The 16,030-nt window shown below is 48.8% G+C and overlaps 3 protein-coding genes across 3 annotated transcripts; all 3 read left to right on the top strand.

Moving 5' to 3' along the window:
- Nucleotides 1-3,243: 3,243 nt before the first annotated feature.
- LOC117835275 (uncharacterized) lies at nt 3,244-3,759 on the top strand. Its single transcript, XM_034714639.1, has one exon. It carries the CDS (start codon nt 3,244-3,246, stop codon nt 3,757-3,759), a length of 516 nt encoding a protein of 171 aa, XP_034570530.1.
- Nucleotides 3,760-6,732: 2,973 nt separating this feature from the next.
- LOC117839739 (arabinosyltransferase XEG113) lies at nt 6,733-11,977 on the top strand. Its single transcript, XM_034720146.2, has 10 exons — nt 6,733-7,530; nt 8,634-8,890; nt 9,113-9,248; nt 9,405-9,499; nt 9,597-9,650; nt 10,143-10,256; nt 10,585-10,683; nt 10,791-10,910; nt 11,254-11,340; nt 11,421-11,977. Exons 1-10 carry the CDS (start codon nt 6,804-6,806, stop codon nt 11,589-11,591), a joined length of 1,860 nt encoding a protein of 619 aa, XP_034576037.1. The 5' UTR covers nt 6,733-6,803; the 3' UTR covers nt 11,592-11,977.
- Nucleotides 11,978-13,475: 1,498 nt separating this feature from the next.
- On the top strand, nt 13,476-15,248 carry LOC117837349 (dof zinc finger protein DOF5.7). The gene has a single exon (XM_034716958.2). The coding sequence runs from the start codon at nt 13,816-13,818 to the stop codon at nt 14,902-14,904; it is 1,089 nt and encodes a 362-aa protein (XP_034572849.1). The 5' UTR covers nt 13,476-13,815; the 3' UTR covers nt 14,905-15,248.
- Nucleotides 15,249-16,030: the final 782 nt, after the last annotated feature.

Genomic DNA, 16,030 nt, shown 5'->3' on the forward strand with positions numbered 1-16,030 from the left:
TGAGCAATCGCGACGCTTGTCTGCTCAACATAGCTAAGTTAAACAGATGCAAGTCTCTGAAACCAAGGCCTCCATTTTTCTTCGAGCTCGTAAGTTTTTCCCAGCTCATCCAATGCTTATTTATTTTGTCCTGTTGACTCCACCAATCTTACTATTACTAATTACTAATTGGAGAGTACTTTTGAAGCCACCAGGTGAAGCCACTTAGGATACCTAGATGGACACTCTAGACAAAGAGAGAAATCTTAAAAATTCTCGCAAAAAAGAAAAAACATATGACCATCAATCGGTAGACTTAAATCATCGTAACCATTGGATCTATTATGTTTTCTAAAAAATTACCCACCTATGCCATTATGAAAATAGCCTAAAGTAACCCCTAAATCTATATCTAAATTATCTATCTCTGCCATTATATAAGATTAGCTAAAATAACCCTAATTTTCATCAAAATTATCCATTATAAATAATATTTAAAATAACCCCCTAAATTTGCAACTAAATTGCCCATCACTAGCACTTAAAAAACTTAAAAGTAATCCCTTAAATTTGCATCTATATTATCCACGTATGTCATATAAAAAAACTTAAAGTAATCCCTTAAATTTGCATCTATATTATCCACCTATGTCATAATTAAAAGTAACATGAGGTAACCCGATATTTGAATCCAATCACCTTAATTAAAAATATACAACAATATAAGAGTCTAAATCGTCTATTTCTTACACTATTGGTATATGATATAATAACTATAGATTGACGAGAATATAGATTTCTATATTAAAATTATAATGCAAACTTAGGTTCCTTAAACAAATTCAAACGCATAACTACGATGCAAAGTGAAAAGTTAATATCATTACAAAATATAACTTAGAATACCATTCTAGATTTGTATCTAAGTTACCCACATATGTCATTATTAAATATTATTATTGTGGATGAAAATATTATAGAGTAATTACTAACTAAAATATATCATAATCGAGTGAAGACAATAGGTATATATCTCTATAAGTATTGTGTTTGAATATTTAACAAATGAGATGTAGCTCATGGTAATAGTTTTGTAGCAACATGGTCTCATTTTTTTCATTGGAGACTCCGCATTAGTTCCCAAAAGACACGCTAGAAAAAAAATCCTAGAAATTTAAAAACAATCAAAAACATCAAAACACCAATCCTGTGAACTCTAATAATCATAGTATTGATCTATTATATTTTGGGGGTGTTTGGGAGGAGGGGGCTAAACTTTAGCCCTGTCACATCGGATGTTCGGATACTAATTAGGAGGACTAAACATAAGCTAATTATAAAACTAATTACGGAACCCCTAGGCAAAATCTTGAGACGAATCTATTAAGCCTAATTAATCCATCATTAGTGAATGGTTACCGTAGCACCACATTGTCAAATCATGGACTAATTAGGCTTAATAGATTCGTCTCGCGATTTAGCCTAGGGGTTGTGGAATTAGTTTTGTAATTAGTCTAGGTTTAATACTTCTAATTAGTGTCCAAACATTCGATGTGACGTGGGCTAAAATTTAGCCCCCTCCTCCCAAACACCCCCTTTCTAAAAAGTTACCCGCCACTGTCATTATAAAAATATTCAAAAATAAACTCTAAACCTATTTCTAAATTACTGAGGTCAACCATTATAAAAAATAATCTAAAGTAATCTCATAATTTTCATCCAATTTACTCATACATATCATTATAAAGCATAATTTAAAATGTCATTCTAAATTGGTATATAAGTCCCACTTATGTCGTTATTAGAAATAATATAAAGTAAACACCTAAATCTTAATCTAATTATCTTCGTGCGCATCATGCGAAAACATAAAAAATAAAATAATATATGATTATAAATTACCTATTTATATCATTGTTAACATAGAAATACTAAGTTAAAGTATATACACATGATGAGTGTCACTATATAGACCATTTATACAAGTATGTGGAGTTGATAGAAGATGTTGATTTTTATGCTAAACACAATGTATGGAGATACGATGCAAAATGAAAAAAAATGTGAATGTGGATTAAAAAGTTTATAGAGTAATTACTTAATTAATAATCAATCACAATTGGATAAAGATAAGTACGTATCTATATGAGTATTATGTTGAAGTATTGAAAAATGAGAGAGTAGTAGGTAAATAATTTTAATTATTAGCTAGGAGTTTAATTTCTAAATAACTTTTAGATACAATAACTTTTAAAAATATTAGCCCGTGAGGGAGCACGGGTTGATGGACTAGTACCTTCCAATCATTGTGTGCAGTTCATCACACAGGCCCTTTGTGAGGTCAAAGCATGATATGGCATAGGTTGGAATGGACTGCGCAACAGCCTTCACAAGTATCTCCTTCCCAGCCTTGGAGAGAAGTTTCTCGTGCCAGCCTTGGATTTTATTCCATATTTTCTTCTTAATTTACTCAAAGGTCTTCTTTTTTGATATTCCAACTAACACAGGTAGACCCAAGTACTTTTCACTCCAAGCTTCTTGAATAATTGACATATTTGATTTTATACGACGCCCTCACTATCTCGCTTGTATTTGGACTGAACATTATAGATGATTTATCTTTGTTGATCATCTGTCCTGAGGCCCCTTCATACATCTCAAGAATACGCATCAACTCTTGAGCACCACTAACTTCTGTCTTCATTAAAGTTAGAGAGTCATGCAAAGAATAGATGGTTCACTCTTGGAGCCTCTCTGCATATCATAATACATGTTATCTTCCTCTCCTTCTTCGCTCTTTGCAGCATAGCTGACAGCCCTTCTGCACTCAAAATGAACAAAAACGGTGAGAGCGGATCACCCTAGACCCCTTTGAGGGAAGAAACGGTGGGTGTATGAGTCATTGAATTGCCCGTGCGATTGCAGCAGCCGCCGCCGCCTGAAATCTCTCACCACCGGCCCCACCAACTGCTGCCGTGCTACTTTCTCCAATACGCAAGCTCGTTGCCTGCCTATTCTCCTCCCATCCCCCCGTCCCTCATCCCTGGAAACACCCGTATCGCATCAGATCTCGTCTCCGACTCCGACTCGACTCGACTCCGACTCCGGCAAATGGGATCCCTTTATACCTATCTGTCTATATAAAGGGAAGGGATGGATTCACAGGTCTGTACGGTTCCCCATTGATCATACGTATCCACCCGCTTATTAGTTTCTTCCATCGTTCATCCTGCTAGCTGTGTCCCCAATCCCCCGTTGCCGCCGATGAACGCCGGTAATTTCATCGGGCGAGTTCGTCGAGCGCCAGGCCAACGCCGAATAGCGCGCCTGCATATCCTTGCTGGCCCGGGGGCCGGGACGGTGCGGGAGATCCCCATCCCCGCGTCCTCCTCCCGATTCGGCGATTACGACAATTACATCCCCGGCGCCAGCTCAATGTCGCGCTTGTTCGACCTTCATGATTTCGAACTGGGCGCCGCTTTGTTAGATTATGACGAGCTGCCCGCCGCCGCCGGTCATGGCCGCAGGAGCAAGCGCGCTCGCGTCGCCGCCACCAGCGAGGACATCATGGGCCTGCCGGAGGTGACGGGTCGCTCTCGCTCGGGGGAGGAGTGCGCCGTCTGCCTGCAGGACTTCGGCGCCGACGAGAAGCTGAGGGCGATGCCTTGCTCCCACGCCTTCCACCAGCACTGCATCTCCGAGTGGCTCCGCCGTAAGGCCGTCTGCCCGCTCTGTCGCCACAGGCTGCACACTGAGGATGATGACGAGCAGATTAGTTGAGCTCGATCGAGCGAGCATGCAAGATGCGTATTATGATTATCATTATGTAATCCAAAACCTATAGAAAGAGAGACTTGTTTGTCTTGTATTCAATCTAACGACAATGTCTAAGCCTGAATGAAATTCAGGTCCCTGTTCACGGCAAACGGCTGTACTACCAATGGATGTGCTATATATTAAAAAACCAACAGCAGAATGTTTAGTGACAAATACATGGCTTTTCCTTTTTTTTTTTCTTGTACTCCCTCCATCCCAAATTATAGATTTTTTTATTTTTCTAGGATATATCTAAATGTATAAGAAAGTTTATGAATTAAAAAACTAAAACGGAGGGAGCAATCTATCAGGAAGCAGCTCACTCATGTGGCGTTGCAAATTCGTCCAACAAGTGCCTCCAGCTGCTGGCTGCAGCACTCTTAGAATTAGGACCCTGCTAACTGTCTTTCTACCTCAGTTGCATAGCAACATAGCATGCCCGTCCAAGACCACAACCTCTCTCTGCTTGTCCATGACAATGGCCTCCTGCTCCTGTTTCAGGCTTGCAAGGAAGGTTTCAAGGATGAAATTCTTCTACATCAGACTTCTTATCTTCTGTCTGCTTGCTTGACTCTCTTGTATGGCTATTTTTTTAAGGCTAAATTAGCTGCTTATAGTTAGTAACAGAATGTTATCAGGAAGAAGCTGATGTAACAATTGATATCACGAAACAACTATAGATGGATTTGGGGATGAAGCCATGAAGGACGGTTTGGGAGTGGATTGGAGTACCAGAGGTCATCGTGAACGAAGAAGACGATAATGGCCTGCTCAGATTTGCTATCCAAGCTGGCTTTCACGATTCAGGCGTGAATAAGTTCACCATGAACAAGAAGAAGAAGGCCCATCGAACTCCTCGCTCCTCGCAAAGCCATCCTCCTCGCGATGCCGGCCGAGGAACCATGCCCTCGCCGAAGCAATGGACGCCCGGCGATGGGACGCCGAGGCTCCCCTCGGCCGCACCGTCCTCGTCGCCCACGCCGCGTTCCTCCACGCGGGCTTCGTGCCCTACGGTAATCCAGCGGCGCACCGGTTCCCAGGCAGGTAGGCCTGACGGCCTCGACGCTGTCCGCAGGAACTCTGTTCACGCGCCTTGCCTGCCATCAACATGCATACCCACGCGCCGTGTCTCCTGGAGTGAGTCCACTACAGGAGAGAGGGGATGGAAGAAGGAGACGGCCGGAGTGTGGTGCCGCCGCCGCCGCCCGCCGCGAGGATCCGGCGAGACGCACGCGGCATGAAGCAGCAGAGGAGGCGGCGTTTCTTGTCAGCGCAAGCACCCGTCCCTCGGGGCTCCGAATCGATCGACCTCGGTCCACGCAAGCTGGGGTGGCTGAAAGATGGCAGGAGGAAGAAGATGTCGTCGCCCGGCGTAAGGCGGCGGCGCTCCGGCGCGTCGTGCCGCCGCTGAGCATTGGGTGGCGTGGCGATCCGGTATTTTTCTTAAAAAAAACACTGAACATTTTCATATAAGCCCTATTTTAGATTGCGATTAATAATCGCGATCCGGATATTTATAAAATACACCCTGATAATTTCAGATACACCCCTAATTCCGTAATTCGGATCGCGATCCGATTGTTTGCAAAAATACCCCTAAAATTTTCGTACAGGACCATGGTTTGGGTCGTGTCCTCCCCCCAACCGTGCAACGCCGCCGACACCGCGGTCCTGAGGCTCTGCGCACACGGCGACTTCCTTATCCTCTATGGGTACCTCGCGAGCGGCGGCAGCCGGCCGGGAACGCGCTGGGCGCGCGTCGTCGCGCGGGGCCTCTCCGGCGACCTGGGCGCCGTGGCCCGCACGTTGGCCAACGATGAACTGGGTGCCCGGCTCAGGAACACTCTCGCCGACGCCCTGGCCCGACGTCTCTTCGCCGACATCTGCGCCGAGAATGCCGCGCTGCTGCCGTCGCGCCTCACGTTGCTCCCCGCCGACCTGCAGGCGGCGATCCTGGGCAAGCTCGCTGGGGCTGTAGGGCGCGTGCGCCGGGCTGCGGGACCTCGTCGCCGAGCGCGAGCTCTTGAACGGCAGGTACATGGCCGATGGCCAAGCGACGGCGTCTGTTCTTCCTCGAGCGCTCAGAGACCGACGACGGCAGACGGCTCGAGCCGTAGCTGAAGGAGAAGTACGTGGCGATTAGGTGGTGGTGCTGGCCTCGTAGCAGCTGAGAACGTGGAACATGACCACGTTCCTCGTTCCGGGACGGAAACGTTTCTGGAAGTGCCGTACCACGTTCCTCGTTCCACGTTTCAGTTCCCATCGTTCCGAGAACATGGTTGCCAAAGCTAGCCCTGGCTGCGGTGAAGGTGTCGCCGGCTGCGCTCGCTGCGGTGGCTCGTCGGCGGCTTTCGCCTTCTCGGTCTTGAAGAGTTGCAGCACGAGTGTGCTCGTGGGATCGGTATCAGTTTGAGCTCGATCGCTGCAAGCCTGCAAGCGGCTAGACCCGACGAAACATTTGGTCCGGCGATTCCTACAAAACGGAGATCAGGGTTGCGGCCGTGAATGGAAACGGCCGCCGCATCGTTGATTCTGATGTCGCTTTACAGCATGTTCTTTGGATGTCTCTGCCACATTGATCGTGTCCTTGAGTTCGTAAAAAGGTAAAAAAAAATTCAAAAATTTTCTTTTGGAACTTCTGCAGTTTTTGCTCCTCACAGTTGTCCTTCAACAACATGTCCCGTAACGGAGTGTACCTGTCCTGCGGCCTGCGGGCCCACATTCATTCCTGCCGACCCGCACCGGACGGGAGCAAAAGGAGGCGGGACCCACCGCGTACGATTCCGCAGCTTTCCCGTAACGGGACGCCACAGTTCATACATCGTAGCGTACATACATACACGTGCACGACACGACCGTGCCGTCGAGCCGGACCCACCGCGCACCCACAGTCCAGCGGGCCCCACTCCGTGGTCGTCCCCTCACACTGCGCGGAGAATGCCCACCACCGCCCCCACCGCCCGCTGACCCCGCCTCCGCCTCCGGCGACCCCGATCCCCGCCGGGGAAATGGCGGCGTGGTGCTCCGGCGAGTCCACCAAGCCGGTCTTCGTCGGGATCTACGGCGCCGTGCTCGGCGGATTCGCCGTCTCCGCCCTCTTCTTCCTTCTCTCCTCCTTCTCCTCCCTCTCCGCGCCCCCGCTCCCCCTCCCCACCGGCGCCACCACCCCCGCCGCCGTGGGCAACCTCTCCCGGTCCGCTCCAGCCCAGCCGGAGACCATGTACAACCGCCCCATCTGGAAGCCCCCGCCCCGGGGGTCCCGGATGCCGTCGCCGCGCGCGTTCCGGCTCACCCGCGACATGGTCGCCGCCCGCGCCCGCGACGGCGTCATCGTCGTCACCTTCGGCAACTACGCCTTCCTCGACTTCATCCTTACCTGGGTGCGCCACCTCACCGACCTCGGCGTCGACAACCTCCTCGTCGGCGCCATGGACACCAAGCTGCTGCGGGAGCTCTACCTCCGGGGCGTGCCCGTCTTCGACATGGGCAGCAGGATGGCCACCGAGGACGCCGGCTGGGGCTCCCCCACCTTCCACAAGATGGGCAGGGAGAAGGTGCTGCTCATCAACGCGCTACTGCCATTCGGGTACGAGCTGCTCATGTGCGACACGGACATGGTGTGGCTCAAGAACCCATTACCCTACCTCGCCCGATACCCCGACGCGGATCTCCTCACGTCCAGTGATCAGGTCATACCCACCGTCACCGACGACAGCCTGGAGAACTGGAGGGAAGGTAGTTACTAACCACAGATATAGCGTGCTGTTGTTCTGAATCTTGCTGGTTGCTGAGTTGCTACTGTGTTTGTTACCTGTCTCTGTTGCGATCAGACGTAGTCAAGCGCACAGATCACATTATATTCTGTTCAACTCCGAGCGTTGTCAGGAGAAATGGTGTGATCTGCACCGGGCTATAATAAATTAATAATCATGCCCATAGAGGTTTTATCTTATTTGCTGTTTACCATCTGAACTGAACAGAACTGCATGACATGCTAATGATGCTGTAGCATTTGCCATTTCCCTTGTACTGCTTTTCTTAGAAGTTTGAAATGAACTTGCATTTAAGTACAAATACGCAATTTGAGCATTTTCAAAGGTGAACAGTCAAGTAAGAAAGGTTATCACTAGTGAAAGCAAGGCACAACTCATGCATCTACTTTGTGAAGTACATGTGAATCAGTATCAAGCAAACACCTGCAATGTAGAACTTAGTGAACAAACGCCCTTGCTTGGCAGTCCTTTCTGTGTAGATGAAGACAACTAAGTAGCTCAGCATGCTCTAGTGTTTCACTGGCATTATTGAGTGGTGGGATGCTCATTTCAAGCATGCTATCACTACAAATATTGCTCTATTTTTGTTCCTCTGTTCCTCACTGTTTTACTATCAAATGTTAATGCAACAACTAAATTCCTGGTAAGCAATTGATTATTTAAGGTAATTGATTAGACTAAATTCCTGTAAGCACTATATTCACCAATTTTTTGGTGTAGACTAAGACAATTGATTACTATCTTCACAATCTTTTCTGCCCTAGGCATTGTTTAAAACTTAAGGTATTGGAGGATCTTATGGACCTTGTCATATATACCCTCCATTCTTCATGGCCCAACAATATGATTTCACTCTCGAGTTTATTTATGTTGAACTTCACCCTCAACTCTCAGGCATGTCCAGATGATTCTATTAAATTACCAAAATGCAGTGGCGTAAGCATGCTTTGGTGGTTCCCAACTTTTGGGCAAATTATTCTATTGTCTTTTTGGAAACTAGATAACTGAAGATTCCAATGCTATGTAATTAGTTATGAAAGTCATTTTATGTTATCTTATCCACAGTTACTGGTGCATTCAATATTGGTATTTTCCATTGGCGACCAACTGAACCTGCTAAAAGACTGTCAAAGGATTGGAAAGACTTAGTCCTATCAGATGATAAGTTGTGGGACCAGAATGCTTTTAATGATCTTGTACGCAAAGTTTTTGGACAGCCAGTTGAAGGACAAGGTGATCTTGTATATTCTTATGATGGAAAACTGAAGTTGGGTGTACTACCGGCAAGTATATTTTGCAGCGGCCATACATACTTTGTGCAGGTAGGTGTATTTCTTTGTTTGCAGTTGCCAATTGGAAATTCTGCATGTGGAAACATTTTTTTGTTAGATAATAGTTGCATCTTGTTAATTTTTTAGTTGTCCTTTTTCCTTTCTTTGGATATGTTTGTATTCTTTTGCTAGTGTTTTCCCATTGCTTGCAGTTGTGTTCGTAGTGTGCTACTGATATCAACCTGCTTTGTGTTCATCTTCTTGGATTATCAGGGCATGTATAAGCAACTTCATTTGGAACCGTACGCAGTTCATACCACTTTCCAATATGCGGGTACTGAAGGAAAGCGCCATAGATTGCGAGAGGCAATGCTTTTCTTTGATCAACCGTCATATTATGACTCTCCAGGTCTATACTCTGTCCATACCTGTCATAAGTAAACTGTATTCTACTTTTTGTAAAAGGTTTATTCAACTGTGTTGAAATGGACTGCAGTAGTACTCTTATACTTTCTATTTGTTACTATTTCATCATTCTGGTGCTTAGTCTGGTGTCCTGTTGCAGGAGGTTACCTGTCATTTAAACCTAACATTCCAAAAAGTTTGCTATTAGATGGCGCTCATACTGTTGAATCTCATTTTGCATTGGTTAATTATCAGGTATCTTCTTCCATATATATATTTGATAAATTGACAGCTTTATTTCTATTGTTAATATTTATTTTTTTAAATCTAATTAGTTGCTTGAAATTTTCAGCTGAAACAAATAAGAACTGCACTTGCAATTGCGTCTTTGTTAAAACGGACACTGGTAGGTGAAACTTCTCTTTCAATACTAGTTTCTTTCATGCTTCACGAGTGTCTTCTGTTCAGCTGCTTTTTAATGTTTCATTCTTCACTTGCTTGATTGTGGGGGTAAATGGACATACCTTCAGGTAGAAGCATCTCACTGAACTTGATTTGCCCCCGCATCATTGACTTCATTAATTTGTTATTACGTTATTACCATTTCAGATGTTGTGCTCCATCTCTCCTTATTCCTTAATACAAATTTCACTATTCCATTGTATATTTGTATACCAGTAAAATTTCCATATGAGCACGGTAGAGGTACTATGGTGACAAATTAGATATTGAACATCTATGCACACTAGATGCTTGCTTACAGTTAAGACAGAATCATCATATTTTTATCTTCTGTTGCTTTTGAAGGTAGTAGAGAGGGTTTTTAAATTATTATCTGCCTTTCGGTAGTTTTCATACATGTTGATGTCCCTTTTCTGACTTCAGTTTGTACTTTTAGGTAATGCCTCCATTATGGTGCAGGCTTGATAGAATGTGGTTTGGACATCCTGGAGTTATGGAAGGAACAATGACCAGACAACCTTTTCTCTGCCCAATGGATCATGTGTTTGAGGTAATTCTGTTAGGAAAACGCTCCTTTTTGTAGTGGAGCTTAGTTTTTATTTTCTAACATGTATTTTTTTTCTAAAACCTGAGACCCATACTGCCACCTCAGCTTCTAACAATGGATTACTTCACGCTGTGAGGTTGGTTCTATAGTTCGTTTGTGGTGTTGGCAATCCATCACTGGTTGTGCTTAAATGGCCATGCATGTCATGTTTTTCCTCTCCCCTCCCTTCATCCCTCTCAACCCTTGTAGAAGGTCCAAACAGAATAGTTAACTGATATTTGTAAATCAGTTATGAAACAAAATTTCCTTGATCAATAATTTCATGGCACAGGTGCATGTTATGCTAAAGGACTTGCCCAAGGAAGAGTTTGGCCCGCACATTGATTTCAGAGAGTACTCCTTTCTTGAGAATCCATCATTACCTAAAGAGGTAATATCAAGTGATTTGCTGCCTTCTTTACATTTCACCTTGAATGCTTGGCAACAAGAAAGGCGAACTTAGTGTCCTGATTGTTTCGATTTGGAGTGTTCAAATAGGTGAAAGAATCATTACTCGAGGTTCAACTCTGTGATGATCATAGCTCCAGATGCTCTGCAGTTAATGGAACTGATAAGCACAGACCCCTTCTTTTATCTAGAAATAGCACTGAAGAAAAGGTACATTGTTATTTCTTTCCTGTAGTATGTGGTTTCAGTTTGGTACGAAGTACAACAATCTTTATCATATGACCAGACTTAAGCTTAACATCGTAATAGTATTATTTCGATTTCCTTAGTTTCATTGAATTCCTGTACATATACTTTATAGAGAGCTAGGGAAAGACTTCAAGAACTAAAGAGAAAAAGGTAAATAGAAAAATAAAGCTTAACTGCTGAAGCTTAAAGCATTTTATGCAAACGCAGAAAGTAGTATCTTGAAGCTAGGAAATTTTGCTATATTGTTTAGAGCTTCTGGAATGACATGCTGAAGTTTGCGGCTTTCCTCCCTTTCTTTTGGCAGCTGTTGAATATCTTCTCATCATATAAGAGTGTCAAAGTCATACAATTCTCATCTATGGTTGATGCCTTTGGTGGTTTTGCTGATGCAGTAAGCTGCTCTACACGTTTTACATTTTGCCTAATGTTCGGAATAAAAATTTCCACCTGAACTAAAATTATTGAAACCAGGATGTGGAGATGAAGTTCCGGAATCGCGTGAAGAGGTATGTGGGCCTGTGGTGCTGTGTAGAGTTGCGTGAAATTGGCCACATATATTATGACATGTACTGGGACGAGAAACCAGGGTGGAAACCACACCCTCCAGAGACTAGGGAACAGGACCATCCACCTTGGTCATGACAACTAACAAGGTGAAAGAAAGATGCTAATGATGATCTGAGATCTTGTAAGCAAAGCAAGATTGATTACCACATGAAACATGTTTACTTGGGTCACCGGAGCAGCAACTTCGTGCTTCAAAGAAGAGAAATGGACCGGCTTTGTAGTTTTGTTCTTCCCTAGAGTGATTCAAAGAAGCATGGGGCCCTATTGATTTAGATCGAGGCAACATTTGGATCGCGGCTTATTTATTTTTTTCTTTTATTTTTGTATCATGTTCATAGAAGTATAGTTGATGCAGGCACCAGCTCCAAAGGAGAAGAGGGCATTGTTGTTAACTGTTGTGCAAACTTGGCTGTCGCTGATGCTATAGGAAACTGTTTAGCCGGTTGTCTGGCTGATACACAGCACTGCTCGTAACTGTTGTGCAAAAATTTGCTGTGGGCTGTGTCTGCTCCGTTGGGAAATTTTTCGAGCAGCTATCTAGTTGACATGCACACATTGTTCATGAAAATTGAAAAGAATTTGCCCATAACTGTAATTTGCCAGGCAGCATGACTAGTCCGGCCAGTACTCAACCCTGACATGCATGCCCACGGAGGCGGGGGGCCTATGTGTCAGTGGCACAAGTCATGACGTGCAATCACGTTAAGGTCAGAGGAACTGCTTCCGGCCAAGGCAGGGCAGGGAAGTTCCGGCGACTTTGCAAACGTTCTGCGGAGCTTGGGCCAAATCCCAGAAAGGGCCGACAAACCAGACAAGGCCGGATTGAGAAAACTGAGACAGAATGGCCTGGATTCAACTGATTACTAGAGCATTTTTAATGGGCCGGAGGGACCACGGCCCACGTTGGCCACAACTGTGTGCTCCGCCACTCGCGCCCACGATGCGAATATTCCGGCGATGAACTGAGCCCGGCCAGAGACGCCGTCGTATCTCGCCGCTTCTTGGGGCGGCAGCAGCATCGCAGTTCCATGGGGGGATTCGCCACGTTCCGCACGCGCGCCGATGGTCGCTTACTCCCGAGCAGGAAGGAGCTCAGCAAAACCGGCAGCGCGCCCTGCCCCGGTGCCTTCGTCCCCGTGGCGCGCGCGCCAGACTCCCCGGCGCAGCGAGTCAAAACCCGCGCGGCGGAAGAATCTTCTTCGTCTGCCTACGACCCGCACCCGCGCGCGGCAGTAACTGCCCTCGCCCCGGCCGCGGCCGGCGGGCCGGCATGCCGGGACCCAGGAACAGGGCGTGCGTCTGTAGAAGCAGATCACACCGGCACCGCGTACTCTCCTCCTCTGATCTGCCGCCTGTCAGAGGCGGTGTCAGAGAGGTGTCCCCGACGCCGCTCTGCGGCGCCTGTCTCCGAGCGATTTGCATCCCCGCCCGGCGTGGCCTGCCTCCTCTGGGTTGCCCGGGCCATCTGCTGATCTGCTCCATCCATTGATGGCACCTTGATTGATCCCTCTAGTAACCTAGGTACGGCAGCTAGCTGTAGGAGGTAGGCCATGCCATTACGAGCTCGTACTGCCACTCCCTATGCCATGCTATGCTAGATGTCATCTTTACCTTAACAAGAAGAGAATCAGGCAGCTCGCGCACTCTGACACTACTGTGACACTGACACTGGCATCGCATGCAAGGCTTAGGTAATACGACCGGTAGGTAACCCTGCCGGCTGCCGGCGGCCTGGCGTCCGCCTGCACTCTGGAGTGCGTATTTACTCGGGGGCCCAGGCCCGGCCGCAGGAACAGTGATTCCGATCATGGCCGGCCAATATGGAGATCTGGAACTAATAAGTTCCCGTCGTCCTGCAGGCATAGGCAGCGGCGGCAGAGGCTGAGAGCCAGCTGCGGCTGCTGAGGTGGGGAGGTGAGCAGGGTGGGGGCGGGGCAGGGCAGCGCGAGTTGATGGCAATCACAGGCGCCAATCCGCGGACGTCGCTTTTGAGGCTCTCATTAATCCCATGCATACATGCAGCTAGCGCACACATGAGACGCCATTCAATAGGACCCCGTCGTCTTCCCTCCGCGCGAGGAAACCCTCCTCCACCGTTCCATACATCCAGGCCAGTCCAGCAGCTCTCATCATCCTTAGCTTGGCTCACCTCCTTATATACGCTCACGTACCCACCGAAGCACCTGATACCTAGCTGCCTGCTCGTCGCCATCGCCTAGCTTATAGCTAGGACCCTAGGACGGGCGGGCAACCTGCGGAGGCGGCGCGGCGGTGACAAGGAGACCACCTTTTGCTTGGTATGGCGTCGTCGACGCCGGTGGCGGCGGGGGACGACGCGGTCGGGACGCGGAAGGGCGGTACCGGCGGCGGTGGGGGCGCGGCGCCGCCGCCTCCGGCTACGCAGCAGCAGCAGCCGCCCCCGCCGCCGGAGCAGGGACTCAGGTGCCCGCGCTGCGACTCGCCCAACACCAAGTTCTGCTACTACAACAACTACAGCCTCTCGCAGCCGCGCCACTTCTGCAAGACGTGCCGCAGGTACTGGACCAAGGGCGGCGCGCTCCGCAACGTGCCCGTCGGCGGGGGCTGCCGCAAGAACAAGCGATCGCGCTCCGCGGCGGCGGCAGCCGCGGCCTCGCGCCTCTCGCTCAACCTGCCGGTCGAGGGCGTCGGCGGCGACCAGCAGGCGGCGAGGCTGGGGTTCCTTGGCGCCACCGGCAGCGCTCCGGTGGCGTCGTCGCCGATCGGCGGCGGCGGCCCCGCGGCTGACTACCAGCAGGCGGCAGGCGGCGCCGTCGGGATGATGGCGCTGCCGCGGCTCCACGCCCTCGGCGTTGGCCAGTACGTGCCGTTCGGGGAGTGGCCGTCGGGGGCCGGCGGGGACATCTCCAGCGGCGGCGGAGGCGGCCACGCGATGAGCGGTGGGGGCGCACACGGTGGCGCGGTGAGCAGCAACATCGCGTCGTCCATCGAGTCGCTGAGCTTCATCAACCAGGACCTGCACTGGAAGCTGCAGCAGCAGCGGCTGGCCACCATGTTCCTGGGCCCGCCGCCGCCGCCGCCGCCTACCTCCTCAGCGTCGCACATCGACGGCGCACCGGCAGCGGCGCCGGCGCACATCGGTGGCGCCTTCTTGCAGATGGCGGGGCCGCCCGGCATGGAGTCTACCATGCCGGCGGCGACGTCGTGGTTCATGGACAGCTCCTACGCTGTGCTCCCTTCCCCGCACGCGCATGCTAACAACACAGCCGCCGCGGCCATAACCGCCGCCGCCACCACCACCAACTGCAACGTCGGCCGGAGTAGCGGCGGCGACGACGACGATGCCGCCAACTGCGGGAGCGCGATCCCGTCGTGGGGCGACATGTCGACGTTCGCGATGCTGCCGTGATCAGCTAGCTAGCCATAGCTACCGCCTGATGACGGCGCGGCAACATGGAAGAGCTCCAGTTTGGGAGGGCTGATTCCGAAGGAATTGAGCTAGCAAAGCAGGATCGGTGCATGCATGAAGCGCTAATTTGTTGTGTGTTAATTATAACTACCTCTGTCCATCTCTAACTTCATATATTGGTCAATCATTGTGTGGTATATTATATTTGTCAAAAAAACATTCTGATCGATCGGCAACCCATGCTGCCATGGTAGTCTTTTTCTTTTCTTTTCTCTTTATTTCATTCTTGCTCTTTTTCACTTTGTCCAACCATGCAGAGCGTATTAATCTGTCTGTCATACTCATACCTCATGTTGATTACTTTTGTGCTCCACTCCTCATCCTAGCCTATGAATTCAAATCTCGAGAGGTTTTAGTTTAATTGAACGAGCAAGTTCTAAACCTTTCCGTGTTTGATTTGAACTGCAGTGGTGCTTCATGAATCAATTCAGTTGCTTGCACACTGCACTGCAGCATGAAGTCGCTGGTCGTTCAGTGATCCGAGATCTACATCGATGGAAATAAGATGCATGGGTGCAACGGCAATGGCACGCGCAGCTGTAGCGCGCACTGTTTCCTGTGGGTGTGAGCTGTAGACGCGTCCAGCTCGAGGCCGGCCTCCAATGGCTGGCAGGCGGGGCTGTGACGGGTGATGGTGTGCGTTAGGAGGGCGGGCGGGGTCTCGGGTCACGGGAATCCCATCCCCGTTCCCACGAAGAGCTACCAAGCCAGCCACGTACCGGCGGCACGAGTGCGGCTAGCTTACTGTGCTATGATAGGTTGCCGTCGAAATCTCATCTCGTACGCGTGGCAGCGTGCAGCTCACCCATCAGCCTCGATCTCAGTAATCCCAGAGGCTGCACAGTCAGTTCATCTCTCTCTAGCTATATATTGGCAGTAGGCATTGTGGGCCTGGGGGGCTTAATAAATTAGTGCTACTATATCCAAATCCAATGGTGCAGGAAGAGCAGCACATTCGGGCGGGCCTGCCAAAGTGGCCCGGTAACAGTAATGGCCTGACAGCCCTGTCCGAGGCCCACCGCATATATTTCGCCAGCTTCCTTCCATCCATCCAGAGCATCCGGGA

This window comes from Setaria viridis, chromosome 9 (genome assembly GCF_005286985.2).
Source record: "Setaria viridis chromosome 9, Setaria_viridis_v4.0, whole genome shotgun sequence".
NCBI classification, from domain to species: domain Eukaryota; kingdom Viridiplantae; phylum Streptophyta; class Magnoliopsida; order Poales; family Poaceae; genus Setaria; species Setaria viridis.

Excerpts from the sequence above, each read along its gene's own strand:
- LOC117839739 (XM_034720146.2), top strand. The coding sequence starts at position 6,804 with ATGGCGGCGTGGTGCTCCGGCGAGTCCACCAAGCCGGTCTTCGTCGGG. Across the intron at positions 9,500-9,596 it reads TTGCATTGGTTAATTATCAG|CTGAAACAAATAAGAACTGC; the intron begins GTATCTTCTTCC and ends TGAAATTTTCAG. Across the intron at positions 10,257-10,584 it reads CAATGGATCATGTGTTTGAG|GTGCATGTTATGCTAAAGGA; the intron begins GTAATTCTGTTA and ends TTCATGGCACAG.
- LOC117837349 (XM_034716958.2), top strand. The coding sequence starts at position 13,816 with ATGGCGTCGTCGACGCCGGTGGCGGCGGGGGACGACGCGGTCGGGACG.
- LOC117835275 (XM_034714639.1), top strand. The coding sequence starts at position 3,244 with ATGAACGCCGGTAATTTCATCGGGCGAGTTCGTCGAGCGCCAGGCCAA.